The following is a 13,477-nucleotide window of genomic DNA, read 5'->3' as shown; positions in this document are numbered from 1 at the left end:
ACGTCCTTAACTTAAGCCTTGTGTTCATTTCAGACTCAAGGGTAGTTACTGTTAAAACAGTAATAATTACCACCAAGTCCCTTCGAAAACGTATTGTGAAAAATAAAATATTGTGCTACACAGTATTTTAACAAAGACCAGTCTCCTACCCGCTTCTCTTTACGCCCCATCGTTCTACCGGCCCTTGAATTATAGTTTCTTCTCCCTCCCATTGCCACTAAAGATCATTCGTGAACAACCAATCTAGTTCGCACGCAGAATAGTTCATATGCAAAGCTGCAACAGGGTGCGTACGCATAAATAGTATGTTTCATACGCGAAACCGGCATAGTACACACATAAAACCAACAAAGTTCAAGCGCAAAACCGACATGTTATCCACATGAAACCAGTACAAGACGTGCATAAAACAAATATAGTAACACACAAATCCATTGGTAGACCAGCAAGCAGTAGTACTGTATATAAACGCAAGCCAATATGGTTCATATGCAAACCAATGCAGTTCACTCGCAACCCAATACCAAACGCACTGGAAACACACGTGTAAATCAATATACAGTAGTTCATATTCAAACCATGGTATGCATATTCAAACCGATATAGTTCACGCAGAAACCAATAAAATACAGACACGAACCCATATGTTTCATATGTATGAAACCAGTATAGCACGCACGCAAGCCAACAGTAACTATTCATAAACGAATAGTGTTCACATGTAAACCAATAGAATATACGCAAAAATATACGTGCACATTACCAGTGGGTATGGCATTGTTAGGCACGGAAGTTGTCCGCACAAGTGTGCAAGCACGACGAGATCACACACTATCACGCCTTAATGTCCGTGTACCAAATCAAATGCAGAACTGAAACCGTCAATAGAGCGTAGCTGCCAGACCTTTCCTGTAACCGTTACCTTTGTTACACCTCCATCCTGCTTACATTTAGTTTCCTGTTATTCATGTGGGTGGCCTTGACTAAACTAACCAATCAGAAAGGGTATTTGGAGCATGCATCTCCCATAGCAACCGAGTGTATACAAACAATTTGCTAGGCCAAAAAATGTCAGATGAACGGTGTAGTACCGAGGTAAGTCAATTAACATGAATAGCGACTGTTTCTTATAATATTTAGCTCGGACATTTTTAATTAAATTTATCAAATATTGTTATAAATTGACTAAAAAGACAAAATGAAGCAGGTCAATTCATTCCGTGTTCTCTTGAATTGCATGGTATTGTACAAATAGCAAGGCTCTTTTTGCCGGGTTAGCATAATCTGTCCAGGAACTTTATAGTTCCATTGCTTTGTCCAGATGTTTTTTTTTTTTTGCCTTGCTTCACAAGACCACTACATGCGTCCCTTTTTCCTAATCTGCTTATTCAGTTTACGGTCATGGGCAACTGTCCCATACTGTCCCAGCAGTACTTTTGAGATGGTGGAAATGGGAAATGGGAAGACTCATAATCATGTGGGTTGGCAGCTGTTAGAAGACTGCCCATGACCTAAATAAGTAGTTATAGGACCTCAAGATAGTGGCAAGGTGGGTATCCCAACATATTAATTTATGGGCACTATATTAATTCAAAGGATGTGGAAAGAGTTTTTCATAACATCCAGGTGGTAGCACATCACATCAGTTAAAAGTGGAGTACTGGTCTTTACTATGTCACTGTATGAAATACTTATGGCTCATTCACACTTGACATTTGAAAATTTTCAGCATTTTTTTTTTTTTGCTTTTTCATGCTTTTTAATGTTGTCATTGTGCAAGTTTTTATTTTTTTTATTTTATTGATGTTATTTGAGGTACTCCGGTTTCCTCCCACAGTCCAAAGACATGCAGGTTAGGTGGATTGGCGGCTCTAAATTGTCCCTAGTGTGTGGGTGTATGTGTCCTGCGGTGGGTTGGTGCCCTGCCCAGGATTGGTCCCCACCTTGTGCCCTGTGTTGGCTGGGATTGGCTCCAGCAGACCCCCGTGACCCTGTGTTCGGATTCAACGGGTTGGGAAATGGATGGATGGACGGATGATGTTATTTGAAGAAAACAACATTTCATACAAGTCAAACTTAAAAAAACAGAATTCAACCATCACCCAAGACAAAGAGAGGAGATCCAACAGCATGAGCAAATCTTTAAAAACAACAAATAAAAGAGAATGACCCTTTCCCTTGATATAAATGCTTATTCTAAGATTTGATTAATTACCTCTGGCCATGTTTTAAAAAATTTGAATTGATCATCTAAGTGAGAATTAAATTTTTTCCAATTTCCAGTAATATAGAATATCAGTTACTCACTAACTCATAACTGGGAGGCAGGGATTCTTCCAATTGAGTAAGATAAGTCTACGTGTTTGTAGTGTGATAAAGGCAATTACAATCAATTTTTCCTTCTCCACTTTAAGCCCATCCGGGAGTACAAATTTGGACAGGATCTTTTAAGCAAAGTTTCTGATTTAAAAATAGTGGAAAAATTGTGTTGATGGGAATTTAAATTTGAAGCATAATTGTTCATAAGATGCAAAGACATTGTCTATATACAGTTCTTTAAGTGTTTTAATCCCAGACATTTTCCAAACATTAAATGCTATTTATGTTTCAGTGGGTAGTAAAAGGTGATTAGATAGATAGATAGATAGATAGATAGATAGATAGATAGACACATTATGGTCTGAACACACACAGATAGATAGATAGATAGATAGATAGATAGATAGATAGATAGATAGATAGATAGATAGATAGATAGATAGATAGATAGATAGATAGATAGATAGATACTTTATTTGATTATCATGTAGAGGTGCAACAGATAAAAGCTTCTCTGTCTTAAAGTGCTTCCTGCATTGGTTCCATATTCTGAGTGACTGATAGACTATTATACTGGACCGAATTATTAGGATATAAACAATAATTTGTATTTATTGGGGGAACAAAGCAGGGCAAAATAAGAAGTACTGCAAGATTTCATCTCTGTTGTAGACCAGGCTTGTGTATATTCATCAATTTATGCCAATGTTCAGGTCTTTATGGCTTATATATTAGCTGCCCAGTAATACAATTGAAAATTAGGTAGTGACATGATGATTTCTTTAGGTCATTAGAACTTCCCTTTGGTTGCATGGATGTTTTGAATTCCAAATAAATGAGGTTATAATTGAATCTAATTTCTTAATAACGTTTTGTTAATGTATATGGAATTGCTCTGAAATACAAAAGAAGCTTAGGAAGGACGGTCATCTTAACAGTATTATTTCTCCATGCTAGTGTGAAATGGAGGGTAAACCATCTGTTCACACCTTTTTTAATTTGTTCCATGTAGACAGCAAAATTTTGTTGAAGAAGATCTTTATATTTACTTGTGATGTTTACCCCTAGGTATTTAAACTGATCTGCTAAAATAAATCTAGTCTAATATTGTGTACCAGAAAGTTCACCACACTTTTATTCAAATTCATTTAAAGTTTAGATATCTTTTGAAATTCAGCTAGAGCATTTAAGACAGCTGGTACAAAGTTTGTGGGTCTGATATACTGTATACAGTACCATATCATCTGTATATAGTGTGTAATAAGAATGGCCCAGAACCATTGGGAAGGTTAGGGGCAGCCACCCATATAATATTTCCTGGCTGCAAAATTGATTAAAGAGAACAGACATGTTCACACGACTGAGTCCAAAACAGAACTGATCATTGTCTTAATATGGCGGCTTTTAAACGCTCGCAGAGGATGTAATGTCTTCAGGAACAGAACCGGAAGTGACGTCATTGGTTGACCCGGAACCAGGCGAGATTTCCCAAGAATGGTCTGTAAGGAATTGAGAGAGAGAATTAGTACCTTTAGAGAATATCATAACATCATTATTCAGAAGTTAAATTGGTCTGTATGGTGCACATTGTAATAAGTCCTTATTTTTCTTTGAGAAGAAGGTAATTAATGCTTGCTGAAATGTTTCAGGTAGAATTTTGTTGTCTCTATCTTCTATAAATGTTGCTATTAGTAGTGGAGCTAAAGTATTTGAAATCATTTTTATAAAATTCCACTGGTTAGCCATCAGGGCTTGCTACTTTCCCACATTGGAGTGAGTTTATAGTGATTCTGAGAATGTCAGAGGTTTATTCAGTTCTTCTGCATTAAGAATATCTAGCTGTGGTATATGTAATAGCATAAAAACTCATTAGATTGTGTCTTATCTTCTTTAAACTGAGCAGAATATAAGGACTTATAGTACATTTTAGTGCTGGGAGGTATACCGGTTCATACCGAAAACCATTTTTTGTTTTTGTTATGATATGGATTTTTCTTATACCGCAATACTGGTTTAAGTAGCCTAAACAACATTTGGAACATGGCACAGCGGGAAACTGTTTTAAGGGGGGACTTTTTTCACTGCTACACCGCTAAACACGCATGCAATAGAGTTCATGCATTAGTGGAGGTATTGAGCGGTGAAAATGGACAGAGAACATTCCGAAACTGAAGCTGTAGCAGACGATAAAGTTGAACATGATGACACAGAAGAACTTTTGCCGAAATAAAGGAGCTGTGTCTGTTGTCTGGAGATTTTGGTTTTAAAAGGTCGGATGTGGACCAAACAGCTATTTACTGCAAATGCTGTCGAGCAAAAGTTGTCGCCAGAGGCGGCAACATGAGCAATTTGCTGCACCATCTTAGCCGCAAACATGCTGTGGAGTACCATGAATATATGGAACAAAGATTGGCACGTCCTCAGGTAAAACTGAAAAAGCGAGAGGACACTCAAGTCAGACGTTACTTGTAGACGCATTTGCTAGAAGTGCTGCCTATGACAAATAAAGCAAGCTGTGGATCGAGATAACCAATACCATTACAATCCATATAGCGAACATGTCACTGGACAGAAATTGTTAACATTAACAGAAAGTGTAGTTGGTTTACAAAACATATTTAGTATTTATTCCTTTTCTAAGTCATGTTCAGTGCAATACAACTTTTGACAAGCACCTCTGAATATTTTACTAAGTCTAAATGCCTCTTTGGATGGTTGAAAATATGTTGCCAAATTATAGTTTAAGTTGTTTGCAAAATTTGTTCAATAAAAAGGTTCTATATTTTGACTGCATCTGTCATGCAATATGATTCCTTCTCTTCACTAGTGCCACCCCCTTGAAAACTATCACTTTATGGGGCCATGCAAACCTGTATTAATACTTGTGTGCACATTAAAATTTTTTTTGTAGCAATGTTCAATTCTCATGACAGTGGAATAGGTTATTCAACTGCATGGGGGAAAAATACCTTTGAATACCGTGAAACTGGTATAATTTTGAAAAATACAGTGATATAGAATTTTGGTCAAACTGCCCAGCCCTAGTACTCTCTAAATGTGTGGATTATATTTTTAAATTGAAATGATTTTATCTCCATGTGTTTTGGTAATTTCTGTTATTGTGTTGTAAACGTCCTGGTTATGTATTTGTTGAGCTAAGATCTTACTAGCCTTCTCTCTGTGTTCACAGTAAAGATATTGCAATTTAAAGATGAGCTGTTCCATTTCTTTTGTTGTTAAGAGGTCACATTTTTAATGCAAAATTTGTCTTTTCCTATAAAGTGCCTCATTTGGAAACCTGGTATTCTTGATCTATTCTGGTAATTTCACTTATTAACTCTGATGCTTTCTTGGTTTCCAATTTATTTTTGTAGGAAATGTATGAAATAATCTGTTTCTCTTAAAGAAATGTTGTCAGAGTTTCCCATAGTATTTCTGCAGAGACCTCTGAGAATGCATTTGTCACTGAAAAATAATCAATTTGCTCAGAGGTGAATTCTGTACAGTTTTCATCATTTAAGGACAGGGAATTAAGACACCAGCTACAAGATGAGTGTGTAGGGCATAATAATTTAAGTTCCGTGGTCAGTGGGGCATGGTCGGAGATAAAAATAGAGTCATACTTGCAAGATCTGATACTAGGCAATAAGTTATTATCTATAAAGAGTTTGCAAGCATTTTTAAAGAGTTTTCAAGCATTTTCAAAGAAGTGCTTTGCTGGAAGATAGGATTGAAATCATTTACTGAAATCATTTCCCTTTTCCATTTTATGGGTTGTGAGATGTTCTAGTGTTGTGAGGATGTTGTGTCTCCAGAATGTGTTCAGGGACTTTAGTACTTTTAATCCTGGTGATGACAGTACTGTAGAGCAGGTGTCATCAGCACCATGAGTGTAGATATTGGGTTCACCCTGATTTGAAAAATTCCAGGAATTCACATGGACGTCAATAAGCATGTAAGTAATAAGTATGGTAAAATGTGATAGTGTCTTTCTGTTACTTATGGAAGCTTATCCCCACCACATACACACAAAAAATCATTGCGTATTTTGCAAAAGAAAAAAAAAATCCTATTTGCCATCAGTGTAACGTGCATAGTATGCAATCAAGTGAAAAGAACTGAACAGGCATTATATTCATATAAGTTTAATCCAGAATGTGCTGTGGGGTAAATTTAATTCACCCACTTAGGGTGAAAACGAGTCACTGATTATTGTAGCAGCACTGGGCGTAAGGAAAGAAGAAAATGTGTGCTGCATGTAATCCAGTTACCAAAACCTATTAATAAAGTGGTACTTTAGTTTTAATTCAGTTACTTTACAGATATTTTAAAATAGTGTGATCTGATGGCAAAGAGGCCAATATTAAATACCCAGGGGTAGGGATTGTGATAGGAAAAGGGTATGGATGTTATTTACTACACAGCACATCAAAGGCTGAACGTATTTTGTTAATTGAGAAGTGTTACTGACACATTCCTAGTATTCAGTTGTAAAGCAGGTAGTCATCTGGAGTTAAGTACACTTGTGATACCAAGCAATCCTAAAATGATCTTGTAGAACATGCAAACCCTATACAGTACGTTTGGCACTGTGAGGCAGGAATGACAGCTTTGCGCTACCACTCCAACTATATGTTAAAACATATGTGCTAAACTTGCTGAACCTGATTAAAACTATGTGTATACCTATAACTTTGTTTAATACTTAACTACACACGTGTTTAATCTCTCCCTCAATGTCTATGTGTATTACCATTTATCTCAATGAAACAAACATTTGGCCAAAAATGTTTGAAAACAGCTGCATGAAGGGTTTTTCAAAATCGCTCGCTGCCAAAATGCTTAGGTGTAAATAGTATTATTATAAACAGGTAACTTTATAAGTGGTTTAGCAGCATTCTGGTCTAGTGCTAAAAGTCTAGAAAAATGTTTTAGGTTGGAATGCCTGGGTTGTAAATGTATATAAGGGTCCAGAACTGTGCAGAAATGGGAAAAGCCACATGATTATCTGTGGGAAATCTTAACTCTTGAAGTAAGTCCAGGTTGGTTAATGAAGCTGCTTCAACACCATATACCCTATAGGCTTGGAAAAACATAATAAGTTGGGGCAAAGGCTCGACCTGTCAGGAAAGTGGTGTTGCAAGAGTACAGTGTAAGGAAGTGAGAATATTTAGGGAGGTGACATGTGGGACTGTGTTTTCGACAGTGAGCCAGTAGACAAGCCACCCTACCTTGTAGACATGTCCCAAAACCTATATGGTTAGGCCCAGGGTCACTGCTAGGGTTTCTTTTCTGGATTTTCTGTTATTGCTTTGGATTATCTCTTTACTTATCCCTCCCTTGCACTTATTTTTGTCTGATATGTCAACTACCACCAGGTAAACACAAAATATATTAATTTAATACTTCAAAAGTTTTATAAAAGTTTAATTGCAAATCAGTTGCATATACTGTATGGTATAAGTGGCTTCTCTAAATTCTCTAAATTGAGTAAAGACATATTTTAAATGTCCAACTTTGAACGCATTCTGTAAAATTGCTCATGAAGAAGGCAAGGTGTCTTTAGGTATATACATTTATGTGATACCTGTTTTTAGAAAAGGTAGAAATGGCTGTCCAATGCTGCAAAATGTATTCTTTTTGAGAAGGTGCATAAAAATATGTTTATTTCTAATGTAATGTGATTATCGTTATACTAATTGTAAACATCTCAGTTTCGAATCTTCTTTAGGAAGACTGTGTTACTTTGAGTCTAAAAATAGCCAATGATTTTTCCTTGAAGGAAACTTGAAAACTTGAAAACTTGAAACTTGAAGGAAACTCTTTGAAGTCTGACTGCATTTACTCTACATTTATGGTAGCATCCAAATACAGTATATGCAGTGCAAATAAACAAGTAAAAAGGACAAGCATAAAACAACCCATATAAAACCACAATAGAGACAGTCATAAAGACAAATGCTTTGCCACTGACTCTCACAGCAATAAGATGTAGCCATTTGATGAAAACATTGCAGTTTGTATGCATTTTTATATACTGATTTTGTATTTCCTGCAGCTGGCTTAATTTACCAGCACTATTCCAAAATGGTACAATTAGTATACAAATGTAATTTATAAGTCACTTTGTGTAAAAGCATAACTAACATAAAAATGTAATATTCAGTAGATGAGATTTACCACCACCTTCCCCAAACCCCCAGTGCCCCAGTTATTTTTTGATGTTTTTGGTTAAGGACAATTGTGGCTGTTTCTTTGCCTCTTTGTATTCTGTCACCTGTGATATGCAGAGTACTGGGTATCTTGTAGGCTATGACCTTTTGTGCAGAAGCATAAAAAACATGTTACAAACTGGAACTGCAGGGTTTCAGATTGACCAATTAAAGATTTATAACACACATTCTTATATACTTTATTGTGAAATGCCAGTTATTAACATACAGCATACTGAAGGACACTTATAGGAACAGTTTAATTAGACTGTCACTTCTAAACATCAATACTACTTACTTTCATTCCTTTAGTGAGTATATTAGGATAAATAAATGATCCTTATTTTATTTGAATGTTTGTATATATAGGTGCAGACAGCATAAAAAACACAAGTAAGCAGAGGTGAAAAAGTACTGCACCATTTTAATTTTTTTATAATTTAATTTTAACAGAATAGAAAATGAGTTCTGCTTTATCTTCCCTGGGAAAGAACAAGCGGGCTCCCCTGCCTGACCTTCCAGATCACAGGTAACGGGACAGGTAAAACCCACTGACACTGGAGAGCATGGTGCTTAGCACTGCTGCATAATCTGGTTGGATTTTTTTAACTGCCACTTTTTTAGTTTAAGATGTCACAGGTTTATTATCACATCATTTTTGAAGTTGAACTTTAGAAATATTCATTTTTTATATCTGAATTTTAGAAAGTTAAAGGCTGATATATATTTTAATAAACCAGTATTTGTTAGCTTTTTACAGCTAACAAAATGCAGAACTTCATTTTTTCTGCAGTGTGTTTATCTAAAAGTTTGACGATAATCTTTAAATGAAAGACTTGAACAAGCGGGTCTTAGATGAAGTTGCCTGCATGCCATTAATTGTACTGGCATGAATACAAAAAAGGGTAACGTCTGTTGTGATTAGCTGGCATTTCTTTTACTGATAACAATGATTTGTAGCACATTCATTATAATTACAGCATTTCACTTGACTATTTTCTTTTTCTTTTAGGAGGAGGCCTGTACCTTTCAAGCAGAAACTTTACACAGGTAGTTGTACAATACAGATTATTACACTCTATACATGAAGAAAAATGCCCAAAATCAGTATTTGTATACATGTATCTGTCTGGAGTTCAGAATTAAGGTACAAAATCTGTCTTTGTTCAAATCTGTTACTGCAGAACCATATTAAAAGCTAAGAATAAAAAAGCCAGTAAAAGTGTACATTTTCTCAACTTGTGACCTTTTTTTGGGAATAGCATTGGAGAGGAAATGATATAAAGAATCTTTCCCGAAAAAGATAATAAGTGCAATCCTTACATCTACTTAAAATCCATTGATGCTCAATTTACTTTTACAATATCTATGACAGGTACGTTGCAATTCAGAACAAACTCACTGCCCACTCCTATTGCAGATAATCACACCATTTCTGAATCTGTTTTTTCCAGCATAGTCTTACAGTTGAAACAGCACTTGATGATGAAGAATATTTGGTTATCAAACCAAACATGTCATACCTTAACATGAACCAGATTACCAAAATCACCAGGGGCCTTATGTATAAACGGTGCATACGCACAGAAATGTTGCGTAAGAACTTTTCCACGTTCAAATCGCGATGTATAAAACCTACACTTGGCGTAAAGCCACGCACTTTTCCACAGTACCTCATACTTTGTCGTACACAAGTTCTCCGCTCGGTTTTGCAGACTGGCGGCACCCAGCGTCAAAGCAGTGCTACTGTTCCTGTGTGGTTACATCTTATTTTCCTGACACGGCTTTATAAATACACTGAAACTAACCGCATATTGTTTATTAGTGTAACGCAACTGATTGTAATTAACTTGTAAGAATATAATGGCCCAGGGAATACCCATAGTATTCCAAATACCTTAACTGCTTTAGCGTTGTTACTCTCACTGCACCTTCTTCTTCTTCTTCTTTCAGCGCCTCCCGTTATGCGTTGCCACAGCGGATCATCTTTTTCCATATTACTCTCACTGCACCACTCGGAGTATTAATATCACTGTATCTGAGTGTGAATCACAGCAGCAGCTGATCGGAAAGAGAATTATCGGTATACAGCTTCAAGCACACGCTGCCTCAGCCACGGCATAACGTTTCAAAGCCTTTCTTGTACGGACCTCGCGGTTCAGAAACAGTTTCATCCCAAGAACTTTAAACGCACTCAATCAAGTGCTCCTTGTAGAACTGTTTGTACTTATAAGTACAATCACCCCACTGTAAACTTGCACTACAGTTATAATATTACACAACCTGCGCCACTTTATAAAGCACGTATTTACATACGATATCATTTTAAGATGAAATGCAGCAAAATATGTGTATTATATTATACAGATAAAACTTTAACTTCATTTAAATAATCTATATTCTTCACTGGGAGTGTCGTGAAGGATAGAATAATTAAACATGTACTACAAAGATATTTCAATGTTCCTTAAACGTTTTGAAGAATCGGCGCTCTAAGCTTACATATAGCTTAACTTCTATTACAGAGCTGATTGTGTGCCGATCGGTTACTTGGAGAAAGAAAAGCACTGACTGCAGGGGCGGCTACGCCAATATATATTGAATATAAAACAGAAAGAGAAAATAACAACACAGCTAAAAACGCAGCGACGAATTTCGGCAAAAGTTAAATGCTTGTGTCATGAGCACAGGCGGCTATGCAGTGTCTGCAACGGACGTGGCCATCCACCGTGCATAAGCTACCTTACTGACATTGGCGGGAAGGAGCCACCGATTCTTCCTCTGCCCAGTGCCACCACAAGCCTACAGCCGCCCCTGAGTACTGCTGCAATAAATTATTTCATCGAAGTGAAACCCATGTTTAATAACGTGCTTTAACTCCTATCATCATGAAAATGATATCACGTATACATCTCAGTATTGTAGTTATTCAGAGAGCTGTAATATCACGAATGTAATTGATTCTGTGTCCTGTTGGAGGAAGAGAGCCGGTTTAAGAAGCAAGTAGTGATTCACACACATAGAGCACATAGAAGATCAAATATAAAACAAAGCATTTAACGTGCTACTTTAATTACGATGTGATTTGAGAAACTGGTTAATTAAACGATTTTAAGATGAAGTTTATGATGTTCTACTTTAATGACAAAATAAACTACGTGATTAAAGTGGAAATGTCGAGATTGAAGTTGACATTTCGTGCTTTTTCTCCACTGTGTGCCTTTTTTTCTCTGTACCCTAATAAGCTTTCATATGACACTCAGACAGTGGGCTACAACTCGGCTTTTCACGGCGACTTTGATATGTGACTTCTTTTTTATTCCCGGCACTGTGCGATTTTGTGAACGTGAGCTTTTAAGTTTCTCCAACACGCTATGTCACTCGATCAACTTCCTTTTGTTGATTATACCACGGTTTATTTGAACAAATAGTATGTTTTTCCTGTGCCTCCACTTGGTATTCACTGAAATTCTTATATTTTCCCTCGTGCATTTCCCATTGTCTTTTCACAGAAGGCTGAGTTTAAGGGCGATTTATATTCATTTGCATATTCAAAGAGGTGTAATTCTGGGAGGAGTTGGGGCGTTACATAAAGCGCGTGCACGAGCGTTAGTTTTCACGCTGATCGGGATTTATGTAGCAGAAGAATGTGGAAGTTGGAGTACGCACAGATTCCTGCATCTGGATTTTTCTGTGCGTAAGCACATTACAGCTCTTGTGCTTACACCATGTTATAGTGCGAGTTCTACGCACGGCGTTTTACATGAGGCCCCAGCTCTTTTTACAAAGTAAAAACAGTGTTTTTCCATGTAATATGTTACTTATTATTTTATTGTTCTGGGTTTCTAATATTGGTAGTTTGGGTTATGCTAGCAAAAAGATGACCAAACAATACATACAAAGAAACATAAAAACCTTGTCTGTTAACAAGAATAACAAAAAAAAAAAACACTGCATCCTTGAATGTCTCCTACAAATGAATTGGCAGGACTATAGAATGTGCAGAAGCCTCTTCTACAAATCACCAAATGTACAAACCACCATGTCTCAGCTGAATCATCATCTATAAAATAAAAAACCTGTTCAATTAAGAAATAAGTTATATTTATAGCACTTTTTAATTAGGTTTAATTATTTTTATCCCAGGTTTGAAATGAAACAAACCCTTTGATAAGAATTGAATGTTATAATACAAATTCTTAAAAAAATAATGCTTTCATTATTATTAATGTTATTACTTAAATTAGATGATGAAGCGATTTTACTGAATGACATCCTAAAGTCACCATTTGCTCCAGCTGCTGATGGTACATCCACCTCTATTCCCAAAAATGCCCTTCTGAAAATTCCTAATAAAGGTAATTTTTCTCGTTAAGATTGATGCTGCATTTTGATTAACTCTAGATTAAATGTTCTCTTGGTTTCATAGCCTTGTTTCCTTTCCCAGGCTCTGTGCCCACTGATTTGGAACTAATGTCTTCAATGATGCAAAAATTGACCCAGTTGGAGCAGAAGGTTATTTCCCAAGCAAATGAACTCAAACAAAAGGTATTTTACATGATATGTTTACATTTTAAAAATTTGTTTAAAATTTTCAATCATCTTGGTCATTCAATGGTCTGAACATTGCTTTAGCTTTCAGTATATTTGGTCACAGTGGCCTGTGCTGCTGCCTCATGGCTTTAGTAGACTGGATTCAGATTCTTGTCTGTTCATATTCTATGTGGAGTTTGCATATTAGATGCAATGCATATTTACAGTCTGCTGAACCACAAAAATGTTCTTTGTGAGGCTAGGTGTGAGTCTTCTGATGGACTAGTGTCCAGTCTAAGACATTCATGATAGGCTGTGATGGTAGAATTAAAATTATGATAGCGTGATTCAGAATATTTGGCATTTCCCAGCTCATTTTTGCAGCTTATAACTCACTCTGCCTAATTATATTT

The 13,477-nt window shown here is 36.3% G+C and overlaps 1 protein-coding gene across 2 annotated transcripts in view; it reads left to right on the top strand.

The window, feature by feature from the left end:
• The first annotated feature begins 994 nt into the window (after positions 1-994).
• Positions 995-13,477, top strand: part of ubxn11 (UBX domain protein 11) — a 55,187-nt gene continuing 42,704 nt past the window's right edge. Inside the window, exons 1-5 of one of the 2 annotated variants that reach the window (XM_039740412.1) lie at positions 995-1,095; positions 8,985-9,060; positions 9,544-9,581; positions 12,779-12,889; positions 12,979-13,079. In XM_039740412.1, the coding sequence (XP_039596346.1) occupies positions 8,993-9,060; positions 9,544-9,581; positions 12,779-12,889; positions 12,979-13,079 (318 nt within the window). In that variant the 5' untranslated portion in view covers positions 995-1,095; positions 8,985-8,992. Of the gene's footprint in view, positions 1,096-8,984; positions 9,073-9,543; positions 9,582-12,778; positions 12,890-12,978; positions 13,080-13,477 lie in introns of those variants that run through there. The other variant, XM_039740413.1, reaches the window with a different exon arrangement.

The sequence above is a fragment of the Polypterus senegalus genome, chromosome 17, assembly GCF_016835505.1.
Source record: "Polypterus senegalus isolate Bchr_013 chromosome 17, ASM1683550v1, whole genome shotgun sequence".
In the NCBI taxonomy this organism is placed as follows: Eukaryota; Metazoa; Chordata; class Cladistia; order Polypteriformes; family Polypteridae; genus Polypterus; species Polypterus senegalus.
This window is presented reverse-complemented; position numbering and strand designations above follow the sequence as displayed.